The sequence below is a fragment of the Zonotrichia albicollis genome, chromosome 1, assembly GCF_047830755.1.
Source record: "Zonotrichia albicollis isolate bZonAlb1 chromosome 1, bZonAlb1.hap1, whole genome shotgun sequence".
Taxonomy (NCBI): domain Eukaryota; kingdom Metazoa; phylum Chordata; class Aves; order Passeriformes; family Passerellidae; genus Zonotrichia; species Zonotrichia albicollis.
The window spans coordinates 138,554,407-138,572,502 of NC_133819.1; the positions used below are offsets into that span (position 1 = coordinate 138,554,407).

General features: G+C 38.8%; 1 protein-coding gene across 1 annotated transcript in view; it reads left to right on the forward strand.

Annotated features, from left to right (window-relative positions):
- EIF3H (eukaryotic translation initiation factor 3 subunit H) overlaps positions 1-18,096 on the forward strand; it is an 87,580-nt gene that overhangs the window by 7,088 nt on the left and 62,396 nt on the right. Inside the window, exon 2 of the mRNA XM_005479557.3 lies at positions 11,659-11,815. Within this exon, the coding sequence (XP_005479614.1) occupies positions 11,659-11,815 (157 nt within the window). The remainder of the gene's footprint in view (positions 1-11,658; positions 11,816-18,096) is intronic.

Sequence of the window (18,096 nt, forward strand, 5' to 3'; positions counted from 1 at the left end):
TATGAAGTGAACACCTCCCAGACCCTATTCAGTCTCTGGACTTTTTCTTCCACCTTTTAAATAAATCTTACAGACTGTATGGAAGATCTTGTAGGAAGAGGAGCAAACTTTTTTTGGTCCCCTAATCTTTGAAAAAGGATTGTGTATCTTCAGGTTATTGTTGCTATAGTATTTTATCATTAATCTTTCTTTGCCAGAGATATTTTTTGGATATGGTTCCTTTTGGATGTTGTTTTTCCATATTTACACACAAGCTCAGAATACCTTCTCAGTGATGGTATAGTTTTGAGCATACTTTCCTTTCATATTATTTTTAAATTTCCAGCAGCATTAAGATTGCAGAGATGTGATACTGACTTTACCAACAGTGTACAACAGTTTAATTACATTACCACATAAAAAAATCATACCAGCTTAATGGAAAGTAAATTAATTGTTAATGTATCAAATGGAAAAAATTTAGACTCATATAATAAATATTCTTGTTAGTATTTTGTATGATTATTCAATAATCCAAAACAAAGGCAGTAGAGCTTAGCTTTGATAATGTCTTTTTTAACGTGCATACACAAAGTTACTTCAGCATAAGTGTGGGAATATTTTTGAATGACTTGTGTATGGATATTTATTTCAGATAAGCATTCTATTAATTTCTTTTGGCTTTATCAAATTTTAAAGTTAATAGGCAGGCTTATTTACTCACTGGAGTTTGAAGATGTGCCTGAATTTTACTTTGTGCATGCAATAACAGGCTAATTCTCTTTTGTAAATATTTGGGGTTTTTTCTGGACAGAGAGTGTGTGGATGTTGCTTTGAGCATGTAAGTCTTGTTGGTCTTTGCCTTTGTTCTGCTCACATGTTGTATCCTGCTTTGCAGTGTTTTAGCTGCGCATCCTTCCTGTTCCTTGGAGCCCATATCTGGGCAAGAAGCAGTGTTCATACCCCTTCCTGTTTAGCAAGTTCTTTGATGTTTGGGAACATGGAGGTGTAAATCACTTATCATTATTTGGGGGTTTTTTGTGCATACCTGAGGAAAGTATGGAGTCTGACAAAATGCTTCTTCAAAGTAGGGCTGAGTTTTGAATACTTGGGTCTTGGGATTTTTTACTACTACATTATTATCAATGCAAAGAAAATTAGCTGTTTTAAAGCTTTTTAAACTTTAGATGAGACCTAGGATATTTACTGCAGCTGTCATCACTCCTTGGAAGCAATTTGAAAGCCATACGGCCTTCTCCATTGGCACTCTGAGTGATAAAATTTAGAATGGTTGTTTTTAATCTCTTTGTCACAGTAGCTGTTATTAGAAATGGAACTCTGCTGGAAGTGATTTTCATGTGGCAGTGTTCAGATGATGACACAAAGGCAAATCTCTGTTCGAAAGATGGGAAAGCTAAAGCAATAACTGACGTTCATGGTTTGGGCTTTTTTTTTTTCCCCTCAATTTTATACTTTTAAGTCAGCAGGAAAACTGAGACTCCATGCCGGCTTGGTTCTCTGGATTGCACTGGCTGTTACTAGGAGGATCTGTCTCTGTTGCAGCCCCTTAGCACATAAACAAGTGTTTGCCAGGAAGGCTGAGTGTTTCAGTGTGGAAAAAATAATTGTGCAAAAAGTTATAAATTATTAAAATGATATGGAAGTCATTCCAGTAGGGATTTTACTGGTTACTTGGAAGCATCTGTTGAATGCATATGGAAGTCATGCTTTAAAGACACACCCTTAAATAGCATATTCCAGTTTTGTTGTGCAGGGTATGTTTTTTGGAAAAGATCAGTAGTCTCAGAGGAACTCCTACTCCCTCATCCCGATCTAGGTCTGCCTTTGCTGATTTTTGAAGGTCAAATAGATAAGAGTAACTGTCTTGCAGTTTTTCTTCAACTTCAAAATGGTAGCAGTCTGACACAATCTGATTAAAGAATAGACTGTTAAATAAAATTGCTACTGCTGCTTTTGGCTATTATCTTTAAATCTTTTTGTAGGAAGCTGCTAGAAGTTGATGCTGAAGAAAACCTTGTACTTGCAATACACTGCTTGTGCACCATGAATGTGAACACTGGTATTCACTAACACACAGAACATTTTATCCACTGTGTGCTGAAGGATAAATACAAAGTTCTGGTGTTTCGAGCAGAAAATGTTGAAACTGTGCCTGTCTATACCACTTGTATATAATTTCCATATGTTGTGCTCTGAAGGAATATATTCCTTAGCTTTCATTCTTGAAATGATGGCTAGATATTGAATTCATTAAGAATAATAAATATGAATTGTATTGGCAATTTGCAAAAACTGCCTGAACTACTGAATGTTTTCAAAAGTGTTTTGTTCGCTGAGATTTGGGAAACAGAAGAAATAATATACTAAGTAGTCGTGGGGAAATGCTCCATCCCTCTTGCAACCAGCAGAATTTTGGATGCTAATCTCATCCCATCACTACCTCTGCCTCCTGTCAGTGTGCTGGCCATGTCTAATGCCCTGCCCTTGCACCACGAGGTCTGGGGCTGTCCTATGGAAGGGTTTCTGTAAGGAAGTGATTCTGCAGTGCCCGTGGCCTTGATGGTTTCCATGGGAATGTGCAGGAATCCATGTGCTGTGAAATGTGGTATGAAACTTTGCATTGCAGAGAACTGTGTTTTACCAGCATGTGAGCACAGCAATGGCTGTGCACATGTAATTCTGCATTTTTACTTACATTGAGTCAATATTAAAGTGTGCTAATGGCTTGTGATTAACCCTGGAGATGGTTAGATGGTTGTTAGCCTGAACTACTGTAAAACTCAAATGTAGTGGGACAAAAAGGGAGAAGAGATGGGTCTATTTGGTAACACACACCTTGATTACCATTCAGTATTTTTCTGTTTTAATAACCTTTGCTTTTCTCCACTATTTAAATAGTTTTTCCTTTGATGTGCTGCAGTTTGTGTTTAACTGCTTCCTTTTGCAAGAACAAGCAGCTCACTTGGACATGAGTAAATAAATGACTTAAACAGATATTTCATGGTACCTACAAGACATGATGAATGTAAATTCCTGGCAGAGTCAAGGAAAACCACAGCCTATGAAAACCCAACACGCCTCTAGCCAAAACCCAGTAATCCTCCCTTCTAATGTTTAACTTGTGCAGAAACAGCCTTGGTGTCTGTACTATTTCAGTTCTTCAGTCTGAACTCCACCTACCTGTGGAGTCTTGTCTCAGTTTGTCTATTCCATTTTATATTTTGGATATTAACCAGTTTTAGTTCTAGGTATTGAGAAATGTTTCATGTTCTGTGTCTGGTTTTACATGAAATCAGTAATTTTTGTAATTTGAAGTAGCTTTTTTTGTAGATTATGATTTTTTAAAAAAATCTTTATGACTTTGCAAGTGTCCCAGTAATAGAATGAGGGAGCAGCTAGCCCATGTTTGCAGCAGCTCAGCTTGCTTCCAGTGGGTGAATAGCCTGTGTGTCAATGACTTGGCAGTGCCTGTAGGATCTGGGCTTGCACTGTGGGAACAGCCAGCCTGACTGGAAGTGGGGTGCTGTTTGCAGGGGCAGCCAGGCTGTGTCCCTGTAGGGAGGCCCCCTTCTTGGTAGAATGGTTTTCCCTTCTGCTATTAGGGAAATTCTAGAGCTCTCGAGTCACAGCAGTTTGGAAGTAATTCTTCTTAAAAAGAGAAATAAAGCAACTGAAAGAGCAGGTGCTTTACAAGTGTTTTCTGTGGAATATTTTGGTGGTGATTGAAGCTTTGCTTGCAGTTTGTGTTGAGCATGCTGCTGAGCTACACATAATCTATGCAAGAGTGTTCAGAAAGTGAAAAATTAACAGAATGTCTATTTTTTCTAGACTAAGCTTCAGGATAAGCAAGGTACAGCTTTTTCAGCCGTGCTACAAACAGTGCACATAAGCAGTTAATGTTCAGGAAGAATGACAAAATGCCTTTTGGCCAGTCACTGACTAAAAATTGTGCTTTGAGTCAGCCACTTACTGAAATAAAGTGACAAGGGATGTTATATCTGATTTATTGCTGTATATGGGTCTTATCACCTTCTTTGTCCTGTTGGAAAGAAGCCCTAACCAAATGCTGAAGGAAAGTGAGATGGCTATAAGTAAGAGGTAGTCTGGAAAACCATCTAGATTCCTGTCATTACAGGGGAAAATGGTTCCTAAACCAGGCAGAAGTGACAGAAAAGACTTGTTACATCAATAATCTGTTATGATTTGGGTAGTTTTCTTTAGCCTCATGTAGATATTGTGGAGCAGAAAGGTTACTGATATTCCCTCTTGCAGTTAAATAATTTGAAGTCTTGAGGTTTACAAACTAAGCAAGTGTTATGGTACTAACTGATGTCATAAGACACCCAGAGATCAAAAAGCTTTGGATGCTTCTCATGTGCTTCCTAATACTCAAAAATATTAATGTAGTACAGAAGCATGTAGTATCATCCCCCCATATTCAAGGTGGACAATTTTCTGTTCAATTTAACCTGGGTTTCCAGAATGGTTTGGTGCTGAGCACCTACATGAGACAAAGTTGACAGACTCCTATAATTTATAATTTCAGTGTAAAAAATCTATGTAGCATTTTCTGCTTGAGGCCCACATGAGATCAGTGCACATTGTTCAGTGCTGGTGAATTTAGGCTCAGCTCCAAGAAACCTCTGCTCATATCAAAAGGATGTTTTGCTATTTGCACCCAATTGAGATGGTATGAAATTGCATGCATCGTTCTGTTATGCTCCTATGTAATTATTGTTTTTAAGCCCCAAATTTTTGTCAAGTTCAGAAATAAGATTTTAACATCTGGTGTTGAATTAGGTGTTGAGTGACATAAAATGTAAGCTTACTATTCCAAGAACTGTATTTACAAAGATTTCATAAATGTTGCTGTTTTGACTCTGGCAAGTCAAGATAAAGGAAAATTATTGTGGAGTGTTTGAGGTCTTCTGTCCAAAGGATGACTGCTACACTTGCTAGATAGAACTGTGAGGGCTAAGGCTTGTTGTTTCTGAATTTGCTGCTCAGAACTACATTCTTCTGAAGTTACCTTGCTTTTAAGTCTACTCAGTCTTGGCCTTAGGTTTTTCAACAGAATGTTTAGATTAAGTAGATTTTGATTACTTCTCAGGGAATTAAATTTTTTTTTGGCCACCAAACATAGTTAGAATTGAAGATATCTGCCAAAATAATTACTTTAAGATGTTGAAGGTCTTAATAGAAAATTATTTAAAATTGTTTTTTTCTTTTACTTCTTCTGAGATAAAATTGGTCTAATAGCTTTAAGAACTTTTATTCTAAAGTTGAGTATGATGAAGAAAAGAAAAAATGTCTAGACATCCATCATGTCAGGAATGGTCAAAAATGCAGTCCTGTTCAATAAGAGAATCTAGAAAAATTCAAAGATATCTGCAAATAAGCTGGAATATGCATTTAAGTGAATTCTGTGTTTATCAGTAGAAATTGTCATATATTGAGATTAGTATAACATGCAAAATTCAGTTTCACCTCTAATCTTTAGTTTCATACAATGGTTTGGGTTGGAAGGGACCTTAAGAATTATGTAGTTCCAGCCCCCCGTCATGGGCAGGGAAACCTCTCACAAGAGGAGGTCGCTCAGAGCTCCATCCAACCTGGCCTTGAGCACCTTCAGGGATGGAGTGTCCCTGTGCCAGTGCCTCACCATCCTCACAGTTGAGCATTTTTTCTAGTATCTGATCTAGAACCACTCTCTTTAAGTTTGAAGCCATTCCCCCTTGTCCTGTCACAACATGTTCTTGTAATTCCTCTCCACTGTCCTTGTAGGCTCCCTGCAGGTGCTGGAAGGCCACAGTCAGGTCAACCCAAGGCCTTTTTTTTCCAGGCTGAACAAGCCCAAATCTCTCAGCTTTTCCTCTCAGGAGAGGTATTCCATCCCTCTGAGCAACTTGGTGGCTTCCTCTGGATTCACTCCAACAGGTCCCTGGCCTTCCTGCACTGGGGAGTCCAGAGCTGGACCCAGCACTGCAGGTGGGATCTCATGAGACTGGAGCAGAAGGGACAGAGTCACCTGCTTGACCTGCTGCCCCCTCTGCCTTGCATGCAGCCAGGAGCTGTCGGCTTTGTGGCCTGGGGCTGCCCAGTGCCAGCTCATGCCCGGCCTCACATCCAGCAGCGCCCCAAGTCCTGCTGGCCAGGGCTGCTGTCCGTGTGCCCATCCCCCCGCCTGTGCTCTGAGCCAGCTGCAGCACCCTGCCCTTGCCCTTGCAAAATCTGATGCAGTTCCTGTGGCCTACTTCTTGAGCTTGTCCAGATCCCTCTGGATGGCATTCTGTCCCTCAGGACTGTCAGCCACTCAGCTCAGCTTGGTGTTGGGTTCATGCCATGACTTTATGTGGTGGCAAGTCTTGTGCCATGAAGGTTCATATCCAGCAGTTCTGAGACCAGGGTATCAACCTGTTGATTCTGTACTTACTTCTGACATGTTATCTGTCACAGTGCTTTCTAGAACCCATTTCTGTGCACTGCCCTGATTAAGGTGGAATTTCCAATGTGTGTGTAAACATCTGTCTCCTTAATCATGTGGAAGAGTGTGTCGTGTATCAGACATATGTTCTCTTAATGTTAATCGTTGCAGTAATATCTTTAATTTACTTCAGAGTTCCTTTTCTCCTGGCAGGAAAGTTGAGAGTCTCTGTTATTGTCTTATCAAATGGTGCTGTAGCCAGGAGACAAATCAGCTCAAGGCAAGTTTTTTTGGTCAGCTTCCAGAACTTGTCTTTTGTAACTGTAGGATAAGCACTTATCTGTAGTGTGTAAAAACCTCATCTGGAGCTATTAAAATGTTAACATTGCTCATGTTTCATGATATCTAGGGTTTTTGTATTTTTTCCCAAGTCTTGGTTTAAAAACAAAGCCATTCCATGCTTACTTGGGTATTTCAGAGCTGTTTAATTAAATTTCATTTTTGCATAGCTAATTGGTTGTTTCAGCACACCACCAGCTGTAGATTTGCTTTTGGTGTAGGGCTACCTGGAGAAGGAGACATGGACTCTAAATTACAGTAAAATGTGGTATATCTTCATGTGGATATTAATTGCTAAACAGTTCAACTCTTTATCCAGAGGTGGCATATATGCCATACATATACACACCATTTAGGTATATCAAGAAGATGTTGATTCCAGGCAACTCTGGGGTTAACACAATTGCCTGAGTCATTGTTAGTAATGACTAACATTGTTATGTGTCCATTTACAAAGCTGTGTTACCAGTTCTTTCTTGAATCTGGGTTATGCTAGGAGTTTAAGTAAAATGGCTCATGCTGAAACACTGATATATAAAAGTTCATGGTTTGAGTTTTAAGGGTTTGTGTGGAGAAGGCACATGTGTGATATGGATGCATTCAAAGTGTGTCACACATGATTGACAGTCACAGCTTTGAGACCCTTTTGCCAAGCTGACTGTGGGTCACAGTGTCGTGGTGTTAAGCACTGAGAGCAGTGAGCCAGTCCGTGCTGACACCGGCTGCGTCACCCAGAGTTATTCAGACTCTCCCCATCCTCTTCCCCAGATGCTGGCAATTGATGCCAGTGGTTGTGACCACAAAGCTTTCTTGGGTGGCAAAAAATGTTAAGCATTTAAAAAGATATAAATACTTAGTTTAAGACTGTAGATCAGTGTGCTATATCATGTATTCGCTGGGCTAACAGGAGCTCTTTCTTGTTTGATTTCACATGTGCAAGGCAGGGCACAGGTACTGCAATCTGGTTTCAATGTGGTGACATTCAGCTCTCTGGGACACTGCTGTAAATGAATCCTCAGTGCTTTGATTTGCTGTTGTTTCTCTTTAGATAAATGCAGAAATGTGCATCTTGGTATATTCATGTCCCTACAGTGGGATCTTCACAGAATTTTCCCCCAAAGGCTCGTGATACTTCAGCTGTGGGTTCCTGTTACATGTATTTCTGTAGTGAATTACAAACTTTTGAAATTAGCAACTATGATGTTGGGATGTAGCCCAATTTAAAATTTGGCAGTATGCAGTTAAAATATGTATCTTTGATGTTCTTAATAGTTTCAGAATGGCTTTTACATTTTTTTAATTTTTTTTTTTAGTTTAACTTTATTCTTAATGTTTGAGCAGTGCTTTGAAGATTTAGAAATTATAAGCACTGCAGAATTGCAAAGTTGTTTTTTTTTTAATTAAGGATTAATGGTCATTAAAATCTGATAAGTGGCTACTCCAAGTGATTAAATTACTTTGGTGTTTTGAACACTAAATGTACAAGGCTGGGGGGACTGTTGAGTTTTATTTAGGAATTACTTGTATATTCTTTTCTAAAGAGTCATTATGTACCTGAATATTTCTTACATGCTGATTTACTAAATTGTGCTGCATATGTTTATTGACTTGTGTTCAGGGTATTAGAGTTTAGAAATCGGAGGGATTTTTTGTTATTTGATACATTTTCTCCTTAAAAACATAACCTTTCCTGGCTGGCCAGCTGCATTGCTTTAGTAACAGCAGCAGTTGAAATGGTTTGGTTTGGATAAATGTTAATTTTGTGTAGCTATGGCATAGCAGTGAAGGGTCTATGGGTATTTAAAATAATTTATAGCTTGTACAAAGGAGCAATATCTCCTATTCGGAGAATAATTGGATGGGAATTATAAATGGTGTTTGGAAGGTGAGTCAGCATTGACCGAAAGATGCTTATACTGGTGTTCATTTAAATGTCTTTGGGATTTTTTTTAAGTGTTACTTGGAAAAAACTGATACTTTTCAATGTGCTGCATTACTTGCATTATTTATATTAACATTTACTACATTTATTTTCAGACCAATATAACTGCTCTGATTCTGTTCCCATGCTTCACAAACATAACATTTTTTTCTTTTAGGAAATGTCTAGATAGAAGTTAGTGCTCATTTTTCTTGAGTATATGTGGTTTATTCAGTATGAAGTATTGAAATGTTATGGCATGGGTGTTTGCGTAGTGGTCAGCTCTTCCTGCTGTACCTAGACTAGCAAACAAATGGAAATTACGTTTTGTGTGTTGTAGCTGATGTTATTACTAGAGAAGTAGCTCTGCTTTACACCTGCAGATCTGTTTTTGGTACTGAAATACAAGTTTCAGAGCACATTTCCTGCTTGGTCATATGGTAGTGTTTTGGTGGCAGGTTTTTCAATCTGAGCTGAAGAGTCTGCTGTACAAAAGACTGGTGTCTTAAGTGCTAATAAAACTGTCCAGAACAAAGAACAAAACGAAAACAAAAATCCTGTGTCGTTGGATGCATCTTTTTATAAGTGATTTCGGTAGCTAATGTATTTTCCAGTGCAGTCATAAACATAAACTTCTGCAGTGTCCTAGTGGCTGTGAAATTTGGAGTATTGAGTTCATGAACTTCTCTGCTCCCTTTCTCAGACTCTGCTGGAAAATGAGGTTGTAGGTAGGCTTAAATCCCTGGGGTCTGTGTCTCCCTGGATAATGTCTGCTCTGGTCTTAGGCTGGAGATTGAAAAGTGCAGGCTTGTGTAATAACTTCATTGTGTATTGGGGTACGTGGTTAACATTTAAGAGCTTTGAACTCCTAGTTTTCTTCCTCTGAAAAGTCATTGATACTCTGTGACAGCCCATGCTTGTTTCATTTGTGACTGCTTTCTGTGAGCAATTATCATCAGAAACGCTGCAGCAAATTGGCATTGTGTCACAAATGCTCCTGAAATGAAGTCAAACAGGCAAATAATACATTAACAGGGACACTCAGTGTGCATAGAGAGCTCAAGAGAAAACTACTGGAAAAGGTGAAGCTTACAAGACTGTGAAGATGCTGAGAGTAGTTGAAGACAACTGAGTGCCCTCTGTGCTGTGTTCTGGCACAGAAGCCCTGTCTTCCTACAGCCATGGGAAGATCATACATTTGCCATAAGCCCTGTCTTCCACAGCCATGGCATCCCTAGTTAGGGATGCCATGGCTGTGGAAGACAGGGCTTATGGCAAATGTATGATTAACCTTAGCTTTACACTAAATGCAAGCTGAACATTATTTATGTGCTGACTCATTTATTCATCTGCTGTGCCCCGGTGATCTCAAACTGGTGGTTGCTGTATTGTTTCCATCACTGTTAAATACTGCTTCACTGCCCACTGATCCTAATTTCCTTGCTGTTTTCCCATGAAATAACATGTATATAACCAAAGTATCTCTTTGTGTCTCTGCTCTGTAGACCTGTTTTAGCAAATTGAATAAAAAGGTGTGGCTGCAAAGGATTTGAGTGACAGATGTGAATGAGTATTGGAGTGAAATGTTATCTATGATTGAGAAGCTTCACTGCAAGTATATCTAGATTAAAGAGGAAGCACAAATGAGTGATACTGTAAATGAACAAGGAGTCAGTGAGTGTTAGTCCAGTTTGATACTGAAATCCAACTTAGTTGGAAATGGGTATTTTTTTCAGTTTTACCCTCTCTGCCCTGCCTCCAAGTATGAAGCTCGTTTTCCCATTTTAGCCCAAGAAGGCAATGCATTTGCAAATATCTTCTACTCTCCTTTTTCTTTCATTTAATCTCTGTTATGGTATTTCAGTACAGTAATGGTGTTTTACAAAGAGTGACATCTGCTAATCAACAAAGGAGAAAGCTAGCTACAAATATATGCTCCTGATGTGTAAGTACGAGCCTAACTTCCTCCCCCCCCTCCCCTGCAGAATGTTCTCTAAAAGCCAGTACTTGTACAAAGCCTGTTCTAAGGGCAGTTGAGCTGAAATCTACTAAACAAGTTTGTTTGCCAGCAGATGTTAAAGTAGTATTGCTTTAATGAAAACAACAATCATCAGGCATTTTCTGTTGGATTTTGAGTGGATGGAGTAGGGTTTAGTAGAATAAACCTCTCTTACACTGGAGAAAGCATAAGTTCTTTCAAGTCAAGGTTTGTGGTTAGTGTCGTACCTTATTGTAGTTCTGGTCAAGTATAAAATGTTATTCAAGTATGAAGTGTTGCTAGCAAATGACTGACTGTTTTTCAGTGGTTTAGTTCATACTGTTCCAATTTACAGTATCATCTCATGAGAATTATTCATTGTAGAGTTCAGATTTAAGGAAGGAAGTGGAAATTATGTTGTTAAAAATATTATGAGTAATTTGTGCATATTTTTTTTCTTTTATCATTGATTTTCCTTAAATACCCTATGACATGCCATTCACATTATATAACTTGAACTATCATCTGAAGTAAAACTTCAGTGAGATGTACTTTAGAAGATTAATGCAATTGAAATTTGATGGGATCTGCACCTTTTAAAAAATTCCTACCAGTTTCTGCATAGTTTTTTAAGATGTTTTGTTAGTTATTTGTGCCCTCTTTCCTTCAAGAGGGGCTTATTGGACCTGCAAGATACTGTTAAAAGCTCACAGTTAAAGCAAGAAGCTAAAGTAAAAAGGATCAATATTTCATTTTAGAATGGTGTTTCAGAAAATTGATTTAGAACTGCATTTTGATGGTTTATTTAATGGTCTTGTTTTTTCCCTGTAATATTAGGATGGCTGTCTGTTCCTCAGCCTGTATTAAAATTGCTGGTGCTTAAGCTCACTTGGTTTGCAGCTCTAAACCATGCAACAAATTTAAAATTCCAGATACATAGGTTTGAGGACAAAAACAATGCATTGCATATTATGATTTTATCATTTTGTGTTCTAGGTTGTGTTAAAGATCATTAAACATTACCAAGAAGAAGGACAGGGGAATGAAGTGGTTCAAGGCGTGCTGCTGGGTCTTGTGGTGGATGACAGACTGGAAATCACCAATTGCTTCCCTTTCCCTCAACATACAGAGGATGATGCAGACTTTGATGAAGGTAATCGTTAAAGTTTTGTAAAACTTAGACTAAAAAGAAGATGTCTATGGGCTGTAAAGGCCCTTTTTCCTTCACAGTGAGCAGAACCTTGTATGTACTCAGATTTTTTACTCTGGGTTGAAGTGTCAATGTTTAATTGGAGTGCTGTCCTGAAAATCCAACTTAAAGCTTTTCTGTATAAGGGAAGTTATAGGGGATGAATACTGTATGATATGGACATTTATTTTAGGATGAGACTCCACAGAGGAAGTTACATTATTTTCCTGTCTGTAATTCATAATCACTTTGAAGCTTTTTATGGAAATGGCTGTGTGTACGTGTGTGCATACATACACATCTGGATGTAGCTTGGTACATAGATTGCCTCTCTGTGGATTTAATTGTATGCATTAAGTACTCATTGGAAATCTGGAGAGCAGAGCTTTGTGAGTTTTGAGAGGCTTTGGCTAACTTGAAGTCTGGATGATCATTTTGCTAAGTGAGCTAGAATGTAGTATGGGTGGTTTCTGTCTGTCTCGGTGGTTTTTGCTGGTCCTAGTGATGTTTTGTTAGTGACACTGTAAGTTAGTGTGATTGGCTTGGCACAGAATGACATCAAATTTATAAAGCCAACTTAAAAGGCTTACAGTTCTAATATTGATATCATAAGTATGCATGTATGTATGTAAGGATGCTGTTAGAAAAACTTTATTAGGGCATAAAGAGTCAGTTTAACTTCAAGAGTAACTAAAGAGGCAATATAGTCAAAGTAGTTGCAGTTGCTTCTGTTTTGATAACTCAGTTTGAACAAGATCTCTTAATCTGTATGTATAAACTGCTTTTTCTTGCTTATAACGAAATTAGGTATTATTAAATTACTATTTTATCTTAAAAGAATCTTGGGCTCTGCTTTTATAGCAGAGATAATTTTAAGAAGTCTTTGCAGCTTGGTAAGGTTTCGCTGCTGTTAATTGTCTTCTTGTGGGATTATACCGTTAGGTCAAAGAAAATAAGAGTGCAAAAACAAAAAGGAATCTTAATTGTCCTACAATAACGTGGTGCTTGAGTCAGAACTATATTTTACTAAAGCCTAAGAAATATTTTAGCTCCTTCTAGTCTCCTTCTCTTCTGGAGCTCTTCAAAGGATTGAAGCAATCAAAATTCTTAATTCGACCCTATGCTTCATTTTTTTCTGTAGAAAATGGCTGAATTATTTCCATGTAGCTGATAGGAGAGCAAGTATTGAAAGAGATTTCTCAGTGTCAGAGATGGCTTCAGCTCACTGTAGGATGGCTCCCATGCTGAGCTGTAAGCCTGTGATCTGGTATGCAGGGTTCAACTCTTTGTGTTTGGGAGAAACTTCCTTCCAGGGAAGTGAGTTTTGGTGCAAGTCTTTCCTTTTTTAGCAAGTAGGCAATAATCCTGACATTAACTAAGGTCCAAAGGCAAAGCTTCCCTCACCTGGACCCCCTTAGCTTTTCAGCTTACTGTTCCCATGCTGTGGCACAGAAAGCAGAGCAAGCTCTGGCCAGAGAGGGAAGTGAGCCTGTGGCAGTGAGGCTGGTGCTGCCTCTGGCAGTGTGGGGAAGCTGCAGCCTGGTCAGGGAGCTTGCCTGTGCTCAACCCTGTCAGGTAATTCCAGAGAATTTCCTATGGGTTTCCATCTTTCCTAGCCTGTACTTCATGTATCACAGGGATGTTGCCTCTGTATTCTTCTCACTGAAATGCAGTTAAATAGACTGAACCACTTAGAAAATGCCAAGTGCTCCTGTTCAGTCTGCATTCCCTTTACTAGGGCCTGTTGGGATCTTTAACCTATGTAGTAGAGCCTAGAGAGGATGAAAACTTAAACAAAATGGCTGTTGGGGTTGCTTGCTTGAGCCTTTGGTATCTTTTTAGGCTCCTCAGAGTTGTCTTCTGTCTTACCAATGTGAAAAATATTAATGTTTTATAAATGCCCCCTGTTTGTTTTTCCTGGACCCGTGTTTCCCTATGTAAGCATCCTGCCAGATTTTCAAAAGATTCTTTTTCTTCTAGATGCAGATAATTCAAGTAGAGAAATTTCTTGTTATGTGCCAGAATATTAAAATGGAGGATGCTAAAAACCAAAGAAAACAAGGCACCTCCTTCCTCCTACGACTTGTGTGTTACTTCAGTACCCTCCCTGGCTTTACATATTTGCACAAATTCAGGTCCACAGATATGGCGGGGAAATACAAAGGCCTTGGCACTTCAGTGCTGCTGTCACACAGAATAATACTTAACATTGTGCTCTTTTGTCAGGATGATGTTGCATCATCTGCTGCCTTAGTGGTCTCGAGGTGACTGTTGTTAAGAGAATTTGAGCTTTTGAACGGGAGGGTGATATTTGAGCAAATAAACTGTTGGGTTATTGGCAAGACACATTCACGTAAATGTTTTCCTCTTTTAAGCTGTGCAAACCTAATACAAAACACATTTTTGAGGGTGCTAAGAAAATATCCTTAAATTGAACTTGAAATAGGTATGCATGACATTTAAGAATCAGTTTGATAAAGATGTATTTAAACTTGCTTACAGCAACCATTGCTTTAGATATGCTTAGTTATGCTTTTGTTATGGTGCCATTTTGTCTCTTGCTTCTAATGCTTGAGATAATATCAAATTTTGACTATTTGCTGTTACAGAATTACTTCAAAAATTAATTAAAAAAAAACATATCTGAACTTGTTATTTTACTGCAAGAACATTTTTTAATGCAATTCGAATTGGACTATTTCTGAAACTACAGAAAACAGAGAGAGGTTTTTTCAGGTAATTCTTATTTCCAGTGTGGGCAGACTGTCCACCATGTATGAATCTGCAGGTGTTTTTCATCATAGAAAGTTTCTCCTGAAGTGTTGTCTTCCTGTGATTCTTTTTACAGAGTGCAATTTTTTTGGTAAGATTTCCTGTCAGGGAAGTCTTAAACACTTAGGCTGGCCTGCTGCAGCATGAGATTTTTAGTGGGGGTGAGAGGGTTCAACCCAGCTCTCTGTTAGAAATCTGTAGGTGAAGTTTGGTTGATGATGTGTGAGCTAATAGAGTAAAATTGCAGAATTGTTGTTGAGTCCTCAGCAAAAGATGCTTCAATGTGAATGTTCAGTATTTTAGGGCTGCACTTTGGGCCTTTGGTTAGGCATTTACTTTTCACATAATTTTGTTTCCTTTTTGCTGGTGGACTTAAATCCTCATAGGCATTGGCTTTATTTTTCAAAGCACTGATCTTAAATTTCATAAAGATTCTTTCAGTGATTTACATGTACAACCCCTATTCCTGTGCTCCCTGTCTCCCCTTCCCCACATCCTTCACCCCACAGACTGAACTCTTGTTTAGGGAAAATCAGATTTCTGCTGTAAGGGTTTTTGGCTTAGGTACTTCTGTGAAAAGTTGTAGTATTCCAGCTTGTCTTACTGAGGGTAATTTTCTGAGAAGTGCTTTCACTTTAGGGCACTTCCAAGCTTTTGTCTGAGCATAGTTTTGCTGTCTTTCAGTTAAGGTTTAGTAAAAACCTTATTTTCTCTATGTTCTTCCTGATAAATAAATGTACTTTTAATGTCTGTCTATTTCTAAGCAACATGTTAAGTTCAATCCTTTGCACTTTATTAACTTCATCTTCAGTCCTTTTCACTGAGTAGCTTTTCTCACAATTTAAAGGAAATTTATATTCCCTTCTTGGAAATACAGCAGTTAAAAATGAAACATACCTCTTGTCATTCGTTATAGATATTGTGAGACAGATTATTTCATTATTTTGAAACAGATTTATTTGACTCTGATGTATTTTAGTAACTTAGTTACTAAAGCAAAGATGATAAACCAGGTCCTGTAGTAAATTCGCCAATCGGAACTTTGAGACAGTTATATAATTATATATCAAAATAAGTTCTATATGGTTGTAACCTTTTCTTCTTCTGTTAGATTCCCTCTGAAATGCTCCAGAAGGAAAGCTGATACCTTCTCCCCCTATCCCCCAACATTATTTTTACTTTGTTACTTAGGAGGATTAATTTCTGTTTTCAGGTTAGAATTAGCTAGATTATTAAAAATTCAATTACCTGTGGTTTTCTGTGTTTTAGGTTGTATTTAGTTGTGTAATCATTCAGTAACAACTAGAAATAACATAGTATGATATTTCCACAAACCCACCATTTTTTTAGCCTCAAATGGGTGCAGTTTCATGTGGACAAAGGTGTCATAGCTCATAAATGGTGTTTATTCAGGGTTTTACTTGGCCAGGGCCAGCAGCAGTTTGAGCTACTGAGCCTTGCCTGCTCTGTTCACTCACCTGTGATGTGTGGTCCTTGCAGAAGCAGAGGGCTTCAGGTAGAATCACAGGATCATCAAGATTGGAAGAAAATAAGATTATCAAGTCCCACTATTGCCCAGTACTATCACTGTAACCCCTGAACCACATCACCCAGGACCAGATCCAGATACCCTTTAAATACTCCCAGGGCTGGTGAATCTGCAACCTCCCTGGGCAACTTATTCCAATGCCTGACTACCCCAACACTGGAAAAAGAAATTCCTTCTGCATTTTCCCTGTCTCAGTTTAAGGCCATTTCCTCTGGTCCCCACTGCAGGCACAGCAGAATAGACTGGCCTGCACCTCATTACACCCTCCTTTCAGGTGGCTGTAGAGAGAAATGAGGTCCCTCCTGAGCCTCCTCTACTCAAGACTGAGCAGACATAGCTCCATCAGCTGTTCCCTTAAGACATGCTTTCTAGACCTCTCATAAGCCTTGTTGCAATAGGGTCCAAATGGACTCTGTTATTGATTGATTGATTTCTTTTGTTAGTATTGCTGTAGAAGTCCTGGTGTCATTACATCACTGCCCTCCCAGCAGTGTTGGTTCATCTCCTTTCTGTAAAGGCTTCTGTCCAGGTTAGATGTAGTCAGTTTTTCTTGTTTTATTCTCATTTTAAATCAAAGGTTTTATCATTGTATTTATCATCTTGTATTTCTCTCGTATTGGGTGACAGACCTTGAACATGCAGTGACTGTAACTATGTTCTGAATAGGCAGATACAATTTTAGCTGGTTTTTTTCTTCTTTTTTTTTTGTTTGTATAGGTTTATTCTCTTTAGATATAACAGTTGTAGCTCATGTCTTTTGTTGTTTACTGTAAGAAAATTGAATGCTTATGAAATGAAGAAATCAGGTTACATGATATTTGAATTTTATTTCACTAAGGGCAGGAACAGATAACACAAAAGCTCCCTAATCACAGCCTTGGTTCTGGTTCCAGTTGTAGCCATTTATGTAAATTCCTCATCTGTGTTTTTTGTAAGGCCTGTTGTAATTTAGGAAGAAAGCCATACTGTGTAAATGTTGACTTTTCAATTACTGAGTGCTGGTGAATGCCTGTCAGGTTTGTCCATGCATTTATGAAGTTACACTTTGTTCTCTATGTAAAAAAGGACATAGAATTTTATGCTTGTTTGTTTGTTTTTATTTCTTTCTTTATCATTTGGGTGTAATAAATATGGAAATAGTCCATAGGCTCAATAAGGTTTAATTTATATAAGGAATTTAGATGATTATGACAAAGGGTAGATGGTCAGTTGTTAAGCATTCAAAATAATGTCACCTGGTCTTTGATTTTTTTTTTATGGTTTGCCAGAACTGATTCTGCAATATAATGATGGACAAAAACTTTATTTATTATGTGCTTGTCATCCTATAAGATGTATCACATCTTCAAGGTTTTTTAATAAAACTTCTAATCACACCTGAATTATTTTGTACTTTACCTGTCCCTAGTGCAATCCCTTGATTTGTTTCCTGCAAGGAAGCTAATATTGACATGGTTTGTGTAATTGTGATGGTTCAGTGGAGTAGCAGGCATGCAGCCTGTTAAATGTTCTGCCTGAGTTTTCATACTGTGCAGACTTACCTGTAACGACTGGAGGTTTTTGTTTTCAATAAGTAAGAAAGGAGAAATCCCACTAAAAGGCTGCTTTGCCGGGCGCGGCCTGAAGTGTGCTTGTCTCTATCAGAGGCGGCAGTGAATGGCAGAGGATGCTTTTGTGATCACGAGTGCTAAGAAACAGTGCATTTACTACTCGTGCCCGAGGCGAGTGAATTGTCCGGGTGTCCCCGTCATGGCCCCTCGTGTATCCCCCCCCGATGGCCGCATGTCCCCCGCCGTGTCCGTGTGTCCCGCCCGTGTCCGTGTGTCCCCCGCCGTGTCCGTGTGTACCCCGCCGTGTCCGTGTGTCCCCCGTGCCGGGAGCCGCCGGCAGAGGGCGCCCGTGGCCAGCGCTCGGCCCGGCCCTC